This window comes from Pseudorasbora parva, chromosome 19 (assembly GCF_024679245.1).
Source record: "Pseudorasbora parva isolate DD20220531a chromosome 19, ASM2467924v1, whole genome shotgun sequence".
Classification (NCBI taxonomy): Eukaryota; Metazoa; Chordata; class Actinopteri; order Cypriniformes; family Gobionidae; genus Pseudorasbora; species Pseudorasbora parva.
In genome coordinates this window covers 32,911,806-32,927,950 of record NC_090190.1, presented here as the reverse complement: position 1 = coordinate 32,927,950, position 16,145 = coordinate 32,911,806, and the positions used below count along the sequence as shown (strand labels likewise).

Below are 16,145 nucleotides of genomic sequence, written 5' to 3'. Positions count from 1 at the left end.
ATACTGAAGGTGGGCTGGCGGAAGCTAGATATTTTACTTTATAACGTGTTAAATATGGATATTTTTCTTTCAAAAATCCTTGGCCTGGAGCTCTGCCCTCCACCTCCAAGTCAGTGGTGTTTCGGCATCTGGGTTACCAGATCTGCTCTAGTTACCACAGGTGCAGCTACAAACGTTCCTGCTGGATCCTGCAGCCTATCTGGCAACCTCGAGTCAGGGGGAGGGGGAGAGGGGATACACCGCTCTACAGTCATTTGAAAGTCATTGCAGTACCAGTTTTGGCCATAATCTTACATACACTTCCTTTATGTGAAATTAAAACTGCCAGTAGGTGGCAGTGTGTATCTGTTAATGTGTCATTGCATCATTGAAAATCTTTCTTTCGAACGCTTTGTTAATTCAGTAATAAAATAACGCTGGAGGCGCTCATACACGTAAAGCAGTTCTGTGGCAGGCTTTGTTTGGAGCTGTTTTCATTGGCGAAAGAGCAAAAAATGAATTTTGTCTAAAATGTAAACTTTTTTTATTGAACTGTTATAAAAATATAACATTTGTAATCAGGGAAATAACTGGAATGAGGGAATACCTGGAGAAAACACACACACACACACACACACACACACACACACACACACACACACACGCGCACGCGCGCGCACGTAGTGTTTCCATGTTTTATGGGGACTTTCCATAGGCGTAATGGTTTTTATACCGTACAAACCATATTTTCTATCCCCTTACACTGCCCCTGCCCCTAAACCTACCCATCACAGGAAACATTCTGCATTTTTACTTTCTCAAAAAATACTCATTCTGTATGATTTTAAAGATGTTTTCCTCATGGGGACCTAAAAATGTCCCCACAAGGATAAGGTTTTCGGATATTGTCATCTTTGTGGGGACATTTTGTCCCCATAACGTAGGGATTACACACACACACACACTGCATTTACACTTAATTATTTAATTACACTGGCTTCACAACAGGTTGTGTTTGCTGTAGAATAGTTTCTGGTTTTAATAGTTTAACTGTTACATTGTACAGCTGAAAGCATGTTTAACAAATTTCATCTTTAAAATGAATGGGTATGAATGAATGTTTACTTTTATACTTTGAAGTTGCATTTGTTTGGTTATTTTTCAATCTCAAACTAATTAGTTAGTTTATTATTAACTCTAAACCGCAAACACTAAAGGGTTACTTCATCGATTTAGCATATGGCTTTGTATTAGAAACCCGGTATTGGAATGATCACAATATTCATTTTTTAATTGTAGTTCTCTAACTGAACTGATTTTATGAAAATGAGCACGGTGGGCAAGTGATCCAGTAATCAATTTTGTCTTTCATCCCATGTCTAGAAGGCACCAAATTCAAAAATAATTTTAAATTTCTACTACATTAATGACCCAGTTTAAATAAAAAGCTTAATGCTAAATCACTGAAGTAACCCTTTAAACTTTGCTGAAATTAAATGTCTACTCTGGAAGTGTTCTGTTGACTATAATTACCAAAACTGAAACTAAAAATAGAAATGGGATAAGATAAAACTGAAACTAATTAATACTAAACTAAAATTTATAGATAATTAAAAAAAACTATAATAAAATAAAAACACATTTAGAATGCAAAACTATGATAACTTTGTGTTTCTTTCCCTTATCAACATTTAGTTTTTTGTAATGAGCACCAGCCGTACCTTTTCAGACATTCCCGTAGCTAATGCAGTGAATCAGGTTGCGGCCTGATTCAAACTTGAACCAATATAAAAGCCGTGTGTTGACTGATGCAATCCGAATCTGTGCTTTGAAATTCTGAGGTATCGGCAATCAGTCGGCTATGCTGCATCATCCTTACATGAGAGTGCAGTTGCACTTTATAGGGATATGAAAAACTGAACTTGATTGCTGAAGTCTGAATCCTTTTGACTCATGAGTAGTGGTAAGTATTGAATGGTTTATGTCAAGGGTTGGCTTGCATGCATTGATGCTTCTCTGTGTAGACATATTTCCCTGATGTATTTGAAGAGAGACGATTGAAGATTTAAAGATTCTATTTTAAGTTTGCATATAAGTATTTTGGACATACACTACTCTTTCGCATATTGTTGTTAGCTGATGTTATGAAGTTGGTCCCACTGATGCTCTGTTACACTTGGCTGCCTTGGTAAAATCTATTGTAACTATTGGTACTTTTGTGTTCTTCCACCTTCCACCTGTACTTCCACCTCTTTAGTGGAAAAAAAATGCTTATTGACATCTTGTGAATAAATGTAAACAAATTTACATCAATAATGCCTATTTTTTGTTCAGATTCCTTGCTGAGTATCAAGCACTGCTCTGGATGTTTCTGAAATGTCCTGGCTTTAGAAAAAAGGATGACACTAGTTTAGGATTCTCACTATTAGTTGCTTACAGGGCTTGATGTTTACTTTTAAGAAGCGAAACTAACTATTGCTGCATTTATATATTTATAAACACACTAACAGATTTCATTAGTGCCAGGTCGATGCTATATAGTTTTTGTTAACATTTTGAATTCAATTTAATTCTGCTTTTTTTTATTTTAATTTTTCTTTAAGTTTTTGTAAATCTGTTTTGTCTTATACATATTTTTTTTAAAGTCTGTATAGTTTTATACATTTTTATGTCCTTTTTAGTTTGATACATCAGGTTAATGAAAATAAGAAAAGTTTGTATTTTTTATATTTAATTTTATTAACATTTATTTCAAGTAAAGATATTTTTTAATATAATAACATGACAGATACTAGTAAAATCTATATATTTAATAATGTGCCTTTCCTTTCTGTGACGGGTCATCCAAGACAGAAGCTAAAATAGTTTACTTTAAATTAAATGGAAATTAAATTTAATTATTACATATAGATATTTAAATATAATTTTTTTTTCTGAACCATTGACTGATTCACAATTTGTTTTATTTATTTTTAACAAGTTACCGTAAAAAATGTAACTGCAATACGATTCTCTTTATTAACCATCTGGTTAAATTTTCTATTCCAGCTGCACACATCTAAAGTGATCAACTTTATATGTACAACTTTGTAAATGTAAATCTTACATTTTTGTATCTTAAACATATCCTATATACTCATAAATAATATAAGAAAAATGCTAAATATTTCTTAGCCAAAGAGTAATAGCCATGTTCCAGTAATAGGCTTTTATTAACAGCAAATTCTTTAAAAAAAAACAGCCCATTTCAACCTGTCACCATTATGCAAACAGGAAATGTCAAGCATTCAGTAGTAGCTCTTTACAAGTTTTTTCATTGAGCTATTTGTCCTATTGTTTTTATGTTTGGCGAATGTGTTTGCACACGTCTGTTGCACTCGTGTCTCGTGTCTTTAACCTATTAAATGGCAGTCTAGAAACCCTAAACGTATTAGTATCACTCTCCATGATCATTTCGGACTCACCTGCAGTTCATTTCTTTGTGAATTGTTTTGTAAACCTCTTACTTGTAATGATGGATCAATGATTAACGCTGGCCAATAGGGCTGGGTTAAAAATATCGATTCTTAAATCCCAAGAATCAATATTTGAAATTAAGCTGTGTTCAACTGATTAATAAACAGTCTCAGCTTTCAGACTGTTAATTTTATTAACCCAATAACCTAATTTGGTACAGTGATGAGGACTGTTTCCTTCTGTGTCAGCATTTCTCACTGCTCAGTATAGAGTGATGGAGCAGGGATCCAATGTTACGCAGTGAACAAACGAGTGTTGTGTTTGAAGTCTGGCCTTAGTATTTATGGGAACCGTTGTTTTGTTGAATATGTCTTCTGTATAATAAATGTTATCAATAAAGCAGGGATTTTGTAGTTGCTAAATCTATTCCCACAGAGAATGTTTTAAATGAATATGATGGTAAGTGATTAAAAATGTAAAACTACATGTGGTTTTGTGGTGTTATATTTTATCGATCTTTCTTTCTCAGGAAGGAGACTTCACAGGCTTTAAAGTGGACGGTCAATCGTCCTTGCGTTCTGGACAAGGTTCAAGTGAGTGTTTCAGCTGTTTCTATGTTTCTAACTTATTTGATGATGTAAACTAACATTAATTTGAGCTAGCCTTTATATTAGACTTTGTCAAGTAAAGAAAAGTTTTCATGTATTCTCCTTTAAGGTTTAATTAGTCGTACCTGATCAGGCAGTCATCGCTATTATTATTGTGTACAATATCAGCTAAGCATGTGAAAGTCAAATTTTGATGTTACAAAAATTGCTGAAGGCTTATCATGGTATACAGTATTATCACAAAAGTCACAAAAAGGCTTTTGTCATACTATAACATGTTTAATAAGTATTTTACATAGTTTAATTAATGAATTAACTAATGTTATCTAAGCCCCCATTTACACTGCATGGTTCAAGTGACCCAATTCCGATTTTTTCCTCTCATGTGGCACAGATCAGGATATGACATGTGAACTTGTAAGCAGTAAAAAAAAATGCATGAATTCCGATGTCCTCAGATCGGATTCAGGCCTCACTCATATGTGGTTATAAATAAATATGATTCTGATGCGTGCTTTGCGTCTGCCATGTAAGCGGTCAAATCGGATATTCCCCAGTAAATGCGAGTCGTACGTCATTGAAAAAAGGACGGAGGCGAATGACGTCAACTCAGGTGGACACAAACTGCAATCCAGTGTTGCCAAGTCTGCGTTTTTCATGCGGAATTGGGCTACTTTAACACAGTTTTGAGTTGCAATTGGACGGGTTTTGTTGTGAAAACCTGGCAACCCCGTCAATTACTCTCCTCTTTTTCTCCGCCTTAAGAGAGAAATGTTTTGCCGACTTTAAAGATGTGAGGAACAGTGCAGACAGCAAAACGTTGTGCAATCATTTTGTCTGCGTCCGTTGCATATCGCGCTGTTTTACTTCCTTTCACCGGTTAAGAACGTCTTGGGCTGTTTTCCCAGTGTACAGTGTAAATGCAAATATCAGATACGGGTCGCTTTTGAAAAGATGATGTAAGCGGTTCGTCAAAAAAAATCGGATATAGTCACCAAATCGGAATTGTGTGTCAAGACCTGCAGTGTAAATGCAGCCTAATAAAACCTATGAAAGTGTTAACAAAGAATAATAAATAATAAATTATATATTAATAAATATATTAAAAAAATACTTTTAACACAGAAGTGTGTATCATTTTAATGTTGAAATATTTAAAGATCAATATTATCTAAAGTTTCCCAATTGCGTGATAGGTTTACACTGAGATCTAATGATTTCTTTAGATATTTACAATTACGACATTATATCACAACTCATAAACATTGGGACATAATTAAAAGATCTCCAACAAATGTTGAAAAATACTTTATCAATATTATTGAACATGATATACCCACTAAAAATCATATAGCACATATTTATGGAAAATTAATGCAGGATCAATCTGATGACACGTTTCATATCAAAAGAAACTGGGAACTAGAGTTAAATACGGTAATAGAAGATGAGATGTGGATAAATATATGTGCTAGCTGCCATAAAGGCATCAACAGCCAAATGTGGAAGGAATTTGATTGGAAAATGAAAATGAGATTCTTCAGGGTCCCACTGGTGGTTGCCAAATTTGACAGTACTTCGCCACTATCACAATGCTGGAGAGAATGTGGGATGGTGGGGGACTATGTGCATATATTCTGTGAATGCCCTAAAATACAAATGTATTGGGAGAGGGTTAGAAGGGAAATTAATAAAGTTTTAGAAAGAGATATTCCAATGCACCCAGAATTTTTTCTACTTGAGGGGTTCCCCCCAGATCTGTTTAGTAAATCCCACTTATTTGTATTGCATATATTGTTAATGGCAGCTAGGAAGATAATTACTGTGAACTGGATGAAGGTGCACGAACCCACTGTGACAGAATGGACACATAGACTGAAACAGATATATATATTTGAGAAAATGACTGCAGACTTGCAGTTCAAATCTGACTTTTTTCGACAGAAGTGGGCACGAATTGAAAAATATTTGCTTGAAGGAAATAGAGTTAATAAAGTTTAATGATTGAACTACGCAGATAATGTACTGTTATATGATATATTCTTTGAAGTGCTGTCATGGGCTATTTTCTTTAACTTTGGGTGTTTTTTTTGTGTGTTCTTTTTGTGTTGTTGTTTTTTTGTTGTTGTTGTTGTTTGTTTGTTTTTTCTTCATTTATTTACTTTGATTAATATTCTATGTATATGTAATGTAACAGTGTTCTGTTTATAAGAAAAGCTTAATAAAAAAAAAAAAACAGTTAAAAAAAAAAAAATATCTGAAGGGACATCCATGATTAATTACATGGATGACACTCTTTTTCCTGTATTCTGGGTTTTATTATTATTTTTTGTTATAAATAATAAAATATTTTTAATGTTTTGTTTTTGTTTTTGTGTTAGATAAAAAATTATCACTATTGGAAAAACCGGAATTGAAAGGCAGAAGGTTTTCCAGAACTGACCAAAAATCTGCGAGGCCCAAATTGGTTATTAAAATGGCAGCCAAAAAGATGACCAAAAAAGAAACGACACAAGCTAAAAGGCCATCTGTGGATGAAGATGGACATTTGAAACAGAGCAGCTCAAGTAAGAGAAATGGCAGGGTACTCAGGAACCAGAGAGAGGGACCATTGTTCCCCTTGCAGACTGAAAATGAAGAAAATGGGGTGGATGGGGCATGTGAAGAAGAGGAAATCACTGGAAGGTCACAGAGACGTGGTTCCAGTGCAGCACAAAGCCGAAGGAGGCAGCAAAAGTTAGTGTGGACTTTAACACTAGTAAAAGGTAAAGAGCGAGCCTCCAGAGTAAGAGACACCCAAGGCCAAAGAGCTTCAGCAGAATATGCTAAGACCCACAGGAACAGGACAAAACTAATTGCTCCCTGCGATCAGACAGGTGCTGTATCCTTAAAATTAACAGGCAAACAGAGAAGGGGGAGAAGGACAGAAGCAGATGAGGAACCTCTTGAATCTCTTGGCGGAGATGCAGAAGCTTCTGTAAGCAACAGTTCATTAAGTTCTTCCAAAAAGAAGCCTTTTGTAAGGCAACGAAAGTCTGTATTTGGCCGTGGAAGTTTACCGCAAAAGGAAGTGCCCAGCAAAGTACCTGACAGTCAAGAGAAGGCCTCTAGCATGCCTAGAAAGAGACAGCGACTTGTGCTGCAACGGGTGGAGGGACAGGAACAGCCACTTGAAGAGATGGTGAGGTCCAAATCTGGAGTCCAAGCTGAAGAACCTGAACACTCCACCAGACCAATTGTTAGCGCTCGTTCTTCCCGCATCATCAAGATCCCAAAGAGGTTCATGGATGATGAGCGCATGTCTGCGCTCCCAGAACGAGGTTCCCCAAAGAAACCAGCTCTTTCTGAAATTCCAATGGATCTCGGCAAACCGAATATAGATCTTCAAACCCTCGATTCCGGAAGCAGGCTGAAGACCTCACAAGAATCGCTCGTCCTGAACAACGATGAAAAAAGTGCTTCGCAAAAGGTGCAATCTCAAGGAGTCAAGCCTGTTTTGAGTTCCCCAAGGCCTTCAGGTGGTTCTCGCGGGAGGGGTCGGGGACTCGGCCAATCCGCAGACAACTATAAGATATACTGGAAGTTGAAAAAGCTCACAGCATGTCTGGCAAAGCGAAGGATGCAGCGGCTTGCCGGTTCTACCTCCGGGCTAACAGAGGAAGGTGCTGAGGAAGGGACCCATGATGTGCAGGAAAGGAAATCTGATCTCAAATTGCAGGACATGTATTCTCCAGGGGTTGTCCCAAAAGTAGCTATAAGTGTTGGGGATCATTCGGATCAAACACTGTTGGCAACTTTGGCGGAAGGACCTGCTAAGGAGAACGGTAATTTTTTTTTTGCGTATCATGCCATAAATGATAACAATAATAAATCTTATTTGAATACCTTTATAATAAGTGCTTTACAATAAAACTACATTATAATAAGCACAAAATACTTCACATGGAAACAAGTAATACCATAATGAATATAAAATAAATAAAGATAAGAATAAAGATTAAACAATACACCCACTTTATAATACTTTATAATAAAGTTAGTATATATAAAATACAAAAAAAGGGAAAAAAATTGTGTTGGTCTGTGCTGAACATGACACACATTTTTCTTTATTTCCTTCAGTTGAGACTACTAACCTTGAAGGAACCACTGAAACGAGTGCACAAAACACCCACAGAATGAGTCTTTCGGGTGCCAATAAGAGGATGTTCCACCTGCTGAAGAGAGCCAGAGTCCAACTGATTAAAATCGACCAGCAGAAACAGCTCAAATCAGCTCAGGTCAGAATGTTTAACAGTTATAGGTCTGCTTTGTACTCTGTATCTGTATTCTGACAGTATTCATAAACAAAGTGAATGCAATATGATTATTTTCTAAGATTTATTTAGGTTATTTGTATACAAAATTGTTCAAAAGTTTGGTGGATTTTTCTTCTCCCCCTCCCCCCCATTTTAAAGATATTGATGCACATTGATCAAAAGTGGCATTAAAGACATTTTATAATGTTACTAAAGATTTCTATTGCTATTAACAGTGTTGTGCAAGTTGCCCTACAAATGTGATTAAATTATGAATTGATCCTTTTAAAATGTTTCACATTACTTTTCTGATTACTTTATTTAAAAAGTAATTTGTTACATTACACCCCCTCCCCCCAAAAAACAAAAAACAAACCCAAAACAAAACAAAAACAGAATATAATAGCCTCTTTAGCCTGCTGCATTAAATTTAGAATTGCTCATGTTCCATCATACTTTTTACACGTTTAACAGTGTTGCGCACCATAACCAATCACACATGACTGTTGAGTTTATGAATTCTAATGGCCACTCAGAGGCGTTAAATTAGTAATTGCTGAAACACCGGAGTTTTGTTCAGTGTATGAACTCTTGTGAATAATCACATAAACTGATAAGCATAAACAGATTTGTTGCTTGTGCTCTTGAGTGTCGAAACAAATTATGTACTTACATCAAAAAATAAATACAATTTATTTATTGTGTTCATATTGTATTGCAGAACACTTTTGCTGATACTGAGGTGGATACGGGTAAAGTTAGGGACAGGTGTGGTGGTTGAGTAAATTTAAGGGAAGGGTTAGGTATAAGGGAAAGGTCAGCAGTGTAATTATAAATGTAATTACAGATATAATTACATGAAGTTCATTTACAAGATGTAAGTACAATGTAAAAACATGTATGTACACAATAAGTGCATTGTATAAAATGATTAATTAAAATGTTAGTACATAGTAATTAAGTCCACCAAATTTTTGCAGCTTTTGAGCAATGTAGCCAATCACAAACATTTCCTATGATTTCTAGAACGCAATGGCAAAGCAGACACGTTTATGCTAGCAAATCTCCTCAAAATGCCAGAGATTTTGTCCAGTGCTGAGATCTGCACACTTAGATCCTCTCGTTCGAATTTTTACTTGAAACAAAAGTGTAGACAAGTAGGCTAAATAAGATATTCATTGTACGGTCAGCTTAATCGATTAGCAGAACTTTGTGAGGCTGCAATGAATTAAAATGTGTGGCTTAGTAATTAAACAAGGGAGCGTGTTTAGCCACGCTTTCTATGCGATTATCGGTTCAGAATTTGAAGAAATGCATACGTTTTGCTGCATTTAGGTAAGGCAGTGGTTAGGCTATTTATTTTTTGCCCTGGCTGCCATGCCAAATCAGGAATATGCTTGCCAATTCAAATTATAGTGGTTTGTAAGCATAACCACTTCAATAAAAAGAATGTTTACACAGTAGGTTGTTGATAGGTAAGATGTAACTTTCATGGAATGTATTTAAATGTGTTATCACATCTAGCCTTACATTTTTTTAACAAATGCTTTTGAACAGTATTTATATTTGTCACTGTTGAATACCCTAGTGTGAACTGTTTTTGAATGGTAAATTATATTTTGATAAAACAACATACAAGTCTTTATATCTTAACGAATGCCACATAAATCGGTATAATTATACAAAATGTGATTTATATGCTCTGCAGCTTCTGTCTGGTTCTGTGAGAGTAAGAGATGGATCGGCCACCGTCATCCCGAGAGGCAGAAAGAGGGGCAAGAGAGTAGTCCCAGCTAACCCAGAGGGGGCTCCACAAGTATACTTCAATAAAAAAAATTGCCTTGCAACTTTCTCATTGAATTTTTGGAGTTTTAACGATGTGATGTTTTAACTCCGTAGGAGCAATTGATTGGTGGTCCACGGATAAAACATGTATGCCGAGCAGCAGCGGTGGCACTGGGACAGCCACGTGCCATGGTTCCCGACGACATTCCCAGGCTCAGCGCCCTTCCTCTGCATGAGAGAGAGGGGATCACTGCTTCGCCTGCCGAAGAGGGTACACACCTCTCCTTTGCTCATTCTGTCCACATCCGTTATAAGTGACATTTGCTAATATCATCGAGATAACTGGGCTCTTTTGGCCTGTAAATTGTGTGTTTTGTTCATGTTAGTTGCAGTGCAATTGTAGTACAAGTTCACCTCGTAATTTGTGAGCTTGAATGCATAAAATGTATGATTTTCTTTAAGGCTTTGTAAACAAATTGCATATAATGTAGAATGATTTAACATATGCTAAATAATAATGAAATGCAAATATTGTAAATATAGATATTCTATAATAAATATTCTAAACTATAAAAATATTTATTTTATATTTAATGTACACTTCCCAAAAGTATCTCTTTATTTAGAGTACTTTACATGGACTTTTTTTTTTTAAAACCCAGCCCTTCAGGAAAAATTATAACTTATTATTATTTTTTATTAGATTAGAATAATTGCGTGTAAATGTAATTTTGTATTAAACTCTTCACTTTAACATATTTTGTTTAGCTGAATATTCTCATCCTTTCTGGATATGGGAACATGTAATGGCTAGAAGTTTTGTAATTAAGTGAATGTGAAAATAAAGTGATAGAGTGTGTTGCATTCATAATGCACAACATATGCAAACTGAGTCGTGGACTGTATTCAAAACACCACATGAGATGGCCTGAGGTCATTTGGAAAACTCACATAATGTGCTACTGCACAAAAAAAAAAAAAAACATTTGTTTGAAATACCCTTCTTTGAAGGGCAGTGTGATTGCAGTTTAAAATGCTCCATTAATGCAATGTCAGAGATGGTTGTAATGCCTACTAGAGGCAGAAGTTCACCATTATATCATAGGTGGTAGATATAACTTCACTTAATTTCTTATCTAACCAAACCTTGATATTACCAAAATGCCCTTATTCTTATGTTAGATGCTTTCTTTTGCCTCTGTCTCCCTCTTTTACCGGCCCCCTTCTGGCTCTTCAAGATGTTGCATCTCACTCAGAACCAGAGAGTGAAGAGTCTGTTGAGCCAAAGCCGATATTTAGACGCAGGTATGAAAGTTCTTTTGGCTATCGGCTAAAGCGCTGCACACGCTGCAAGGGCTGTAATCGGCTGGAGGACTGCGGGAGGTGCGTGTTCTGTCTGGACAAGCCCAAATTTGGAGGACCCAACAAGAAGCGTCAGAGTTGTGTGTAAGTGCCCAAATAGTGTTAATTACAAGGTATTACATGGTAGCAAACCTGTCTCGGGGTTTAAACGAGTCATAGACATGTCTTTTTTTCCCCTTTTTAGTATTTGATCATATCTGGACTTGTTTTTGTAATTTTTCAACAGCTTAAAGAAATGTTCAGTGATTGAGCGGAACAAGACGAGACGATTTAACAAAGGTACTCTAATTGCCTCTATAAAATTAAAATCCTTTTTAATGATTTAGTACTTAGTTATTTGCTACTTGCCAAAGCAAATATAATGATAAATAAAATACTTGTTTTAAATATTACAGTTAAAAATACTAGTACAACTTAAGCAGATGAAGTTGACATTCAAGCTCTGGGCTGTGTTTCCCAAAAGGATTGTGAGCTAGGTCGATATGCTTAATAGTAAACTAGCTTTTTGGGAAACTCAGCCCTGGCCTGTTGTTATGTGTACAGATTTGATCGTTTTATTTGACCACCTCTCTTTGGCGCAGTCCAGATGAAGCGGCGGCGACCATCAGCGGCCACTGCCATGAACAGCAGCGAAGAAGAAAATGAGGAGGAAGGGGGAGATGATGGAGGAGGACAAGCTCAGTTTAGCCCCACCAGGAGGCAGCCCAGACGACAAGTCACCCCCCAGTCCTACAGAAAACTGCTGGGGTATGACGACTCTGATACAGAGACAAAGAGTGTCAGCTCGGAGAAGACAAAAGCCAGCGGGACCCAAAAGGCTCAGTCCAGTGGTATGAATTTCATGCCTACACATGCATACATACATTTATAAATGAGATCTTTTTACTAGGGCTGCCATGATTCCTCTATTAAATTCAAGTACCCGGAAAAAAAATACTCGCTTGCAGTTTACCCGTGTTGAGTAGTGGCGCATTAGACCGTTTTCTAAAGCCCAATTTATACTTCTGTGTCAAGTGTAGGCCGTAGTTATGTCGTAGGCTGTATGTTTCATGCGTAGGCTGCGGCGTACCCTGGCGTGCACCTCTCCAAAAATATAGGACTGTAATTGGTCAGCCTGAACCCCTCCCTCAGGGGTACACACATGCTCCCTATGCGTGTCGCCGAATGAAAATTGACGTGTAGCCCACGGCATAGAGGCTATAGTGCAGGTCCGATGCAAAAATATAAATCACCCTTAAGTAGGGCTGGGCGATATGTCCCAAAAAAATTATCACGATATAATTTACCATATCAGTGGTATTTTTATTGAATCATTTGAAATTTGTGATATTTTCACCTTTTATAAAGGGCATTTTCCCTTAATCTTATTAAATATAGGCTATGCTTCAGGTTTCATTTTATATTTGTAATTTTGATCAGTACATTAAATTAAAATAAGACACTATAAGGGCTGTTACCAATCAAATTAAATAATTCACACTGAAAAATTACAACTGCATTAAATAATGTTTTGAGATTTGTAATTTTCACACACATACACACACACCTCACCGACAGTGGGCTGGTCGGGAGAGAGCAAAGTTCAGTATTTTTGGATCTTCAGTTAGGGCTGTCTAGTCTGTTTTATTAATTTTGAAACATCGGATGAAATTATTTCTCTTTTGATACATGCAATGCTGAGTCATTAAAGGTGGGATAGGTAGGACTGATCTAAAACACTTTTGTCCAAATTTGTTTAAACTTTCTTTATATGTCAGTACATAATTAAAATGTAAGTACCCTGAAAAGGAGAATATAAAAATCAAGTGACTCTAGACTTTTTAATCTGCAATAAACGCCGCTCATTATTTTAGTTCGGGACGAAACAAATGATTGGCTTGGGCGACTGTCTCTCTCGCTACCATGGCAACCGCCACTTTCGCTACAGGATCTGCCCTCATGCACGCGCGCGTTTGATTTGAGCAGTTCAAGAGGCAAGAAACCTAGGCAAAATAATGGCAGAGAAACAGCATTCAAAATTCACAGTGCATGGTTTTGCAGTCAGCAAAGGCAAACAATGCAAAAAAGGAAGACAGTACGAGAAAAGGCAATGCACAGAAAGTCTTTGGATAAACAAAGAAATCAAACGCGAGTAAATATCTGCGTGGCTTTTTAACGATGGTGAGAACTGAGGGACCTGAAAAAACGACTCATTGCTGGCTGTATTTCTGCTGGACAGGGAATCTTTCATTTTGATTATACATTTTTTTGGTTTATGTTTTCATGAAGCATGTATCACTAGCACATGAAGCTGCCTAATTTTGCTAACATAACATTACTTAGCATAAAGTTACAATATTATACACTTAGCCATTAGTAGAGATGATAAATACTCAATATGTTTAGCTCAAGTTGATCGCTATTGTGTTGAATTTTTAAAAATTTAACTTTAGATAACAAAATGCATGTGTAAAAGCTAGTACACCGCATCCAGGAACTTTGTTTTTAGAACTATGTTAGCTTTAGCTACTACTAATCAACAACGCTTTCATCATGGAAACTCTTACATGCAAAACACAGTATATGTTATGAATCTTAAAGAAATTCATCTTCATTACAGTATAACTGATGTTATTGGAAAAACATGATACTACCAGTTTTCTTTGCCTTATAAATATAACTAGCTGGTGACCAAATCAAGCAAAAATATATTTTAAACTTTACCAGTACCGGTATTCTAGCTTGATAGTGAGTACTAAAAGACATCTTATTTGTTTATATTCATACTGATAAAGTTCGATTTTTTATTTGTATTTTTTATTATTACATGTGATTCTGACATGATCACTACATGCACACTGCTCTGAGTGAAATAATACGTCTTCCAGCTGAGCGGCTGGTGTAGCGCGTTCATGTATTTTGGGGGCGTGGCTTTCGAAAGAGCCCAGAAGGGAGAAGGTGGAGTGAATGGAAATAATGAGCTGGCGTGAGAGGTCTACAGACACTCATTTTTATACTTTCTTTTTCTGAGTACTTACATTTTAATTATGTATTGATATATAAAGAAAGTTTAAACAAATTTGGGAAAAAGTTTTTTTAACCAATTCCTACCTACCCTACCTTTAATACATCACCAAAGACAAACAATTATAATAGCAATGTAAGTGGATGCAAGTCCGATGTTTGAGTGGTTATAGTTTGGTAATGTTAGCTTGTTGTAAGTGACCCACTACAGCTAACAACGTGTGAATGTAGTTAATGTAGATTTACCGCTGTGTTGGGCTCAATGTAATATGGAAGAACTTTGAAGAAACAGGATAATTTAATAACTAAATTCCGTGTGGTGATCGTGAACCTATGATAAGCAGTCCAGTCCACACACGTCGCTCTGTTTTATGTTGGATGGGATTGCTAAAATATCTCCAAACCAATTAATTTGAGCAAACTAACTTGTCAACGATACCGGTGTCCTCCAAGCTGGTCGTGAGCTCTGAGTTTTCTTCATTATTGCTCATTTTTATCGCTCCACTTCACTCCGGTCCTCCGAGCCTGTCAGTCACTGACTGTAAACAACAGCGCGCGCCGCACCCAGAAGCCCGGTCTGTAATACGCATATGCAGCATTACGCATAGCGTGTAAGCATTATATCGAGAATTTATCGAACTGTTGTTATCGTTTTATCGAGGAAAATTATATTGTGATCATTTTTGTTATTGTTTTATCGCCCAGCCCTACCCTTAAGGCTGCACAATGTATTAACCATAGCATAGTGCTATTGTGAATTCATATGCCCCGCAGTTAATATGTGCTACATTTACATGCGTGTAGGCTACTTGCATGTGTTTTAGGGCAGCTCCGTTATGCTCCACATAAACCGTTATCATTTACATGCATGGAGAATCTCAACATTTCTGAATCCGCTATCAGTTTGGCTTTAAGTACCACCCCCAAAATATCCAGATACTCGATTAATCGTCAAAATAATTGTCAGATTACTCAATTATGAGAATAATTGATAGTGACAGCCCTACTTTTGACCTGATCCTGTGAATCCAGTGCCTCTTAGACTAAACCAGTACTTTGACATTTTTATTTTTCCTTTTTTTTTTTTTTTTTACAGACATGGCTACCTCTGCACCTGCTCCAGAAGAAGCAACAAAGCAGAAAAGGCAAGGTCTCTACAGAGCATTTTGGGCCCAACGCAGAATTGATAAGGTATCATTCATTTCTCATTGTCATTTTGATGGTCACAAAATGGACAAATATGATTACCGTAACTAATCGACCTGGGCCTGGTTTTCCAAAACCATTGTAAACTTATGTAGATTGTAAAACCATTGCCACCAGTGGTCTCTACAATAAACTTGGCTCACAATGCTTTTTAGAAACCAACCCTGGAAGATATATTTTGTTCTAGGGCTACTTGATATTAGGGAAATCTTTATTTTATTTTATTTACTGGTCCATGAATATATTTATTTAATTAAATCACAGCCGTTGCCATTTTTAGAATCCCATATTGTGATTTTACTTTAGTTTTGATTAATTGTGTAGCCTTATCGCCTATATCTCAATCAAGTTCCTGAATCACCTCTGAAATAAAATGTTACCTCTTTAATAGTCTAATTTAGGAACTTATCGGGAACTCTAATGTCTTTCTCTCTCTAAAATAAAACAG

At 36.4% G+C, this 16,145-nt stretch overlaps 1 protein-coding gene across 1 annotated transcript in view; it reads left to right on the top strand.

The window, feature by feature from the left end:
• Positions 1-16,145, top strand: part of kmt2ba (lysine (K)-specific methyltransferase 2Ba) — a 37,579-nt gene that overhangs the window by 2,167 nt on the left and 19,267 nt on the right. Inside the window, exons 2-10 of the mRNA XM_067426405.1 lie at positions 3,965-4,028; positions 6,425-7,867; positions 8,166-8,323; positions 10,050-10,157; positions 10,241-10,397; positions 11,365-11,572; positions 11,715-11,767; positions 12,070-12,318; positions 15,588-15,682. Coding sequence (XP_067282506.1) covers positions 3,965-4,028; positions 6,425-7,867; positions 8,166-8,323; positions 10,050-10,157; positions 10,241-10,397; positions 11,365-11,572; positions 11,715-11,767; positions 12,070-12,318; positions 15,588-15,682 — 2,535 coding nt within the window. The remainder of the gene's footprint in view (positions 1-3,964; positions 4,029-6,424; positions 7,868-8,165; positions 8,324-10,049; positions 10,158-10,240; positions 10,398-11,364; positions 11,573-11,714; positions 11,768-12,069; positions 12,319-15,587; positions 15,683-16,145) is intronic.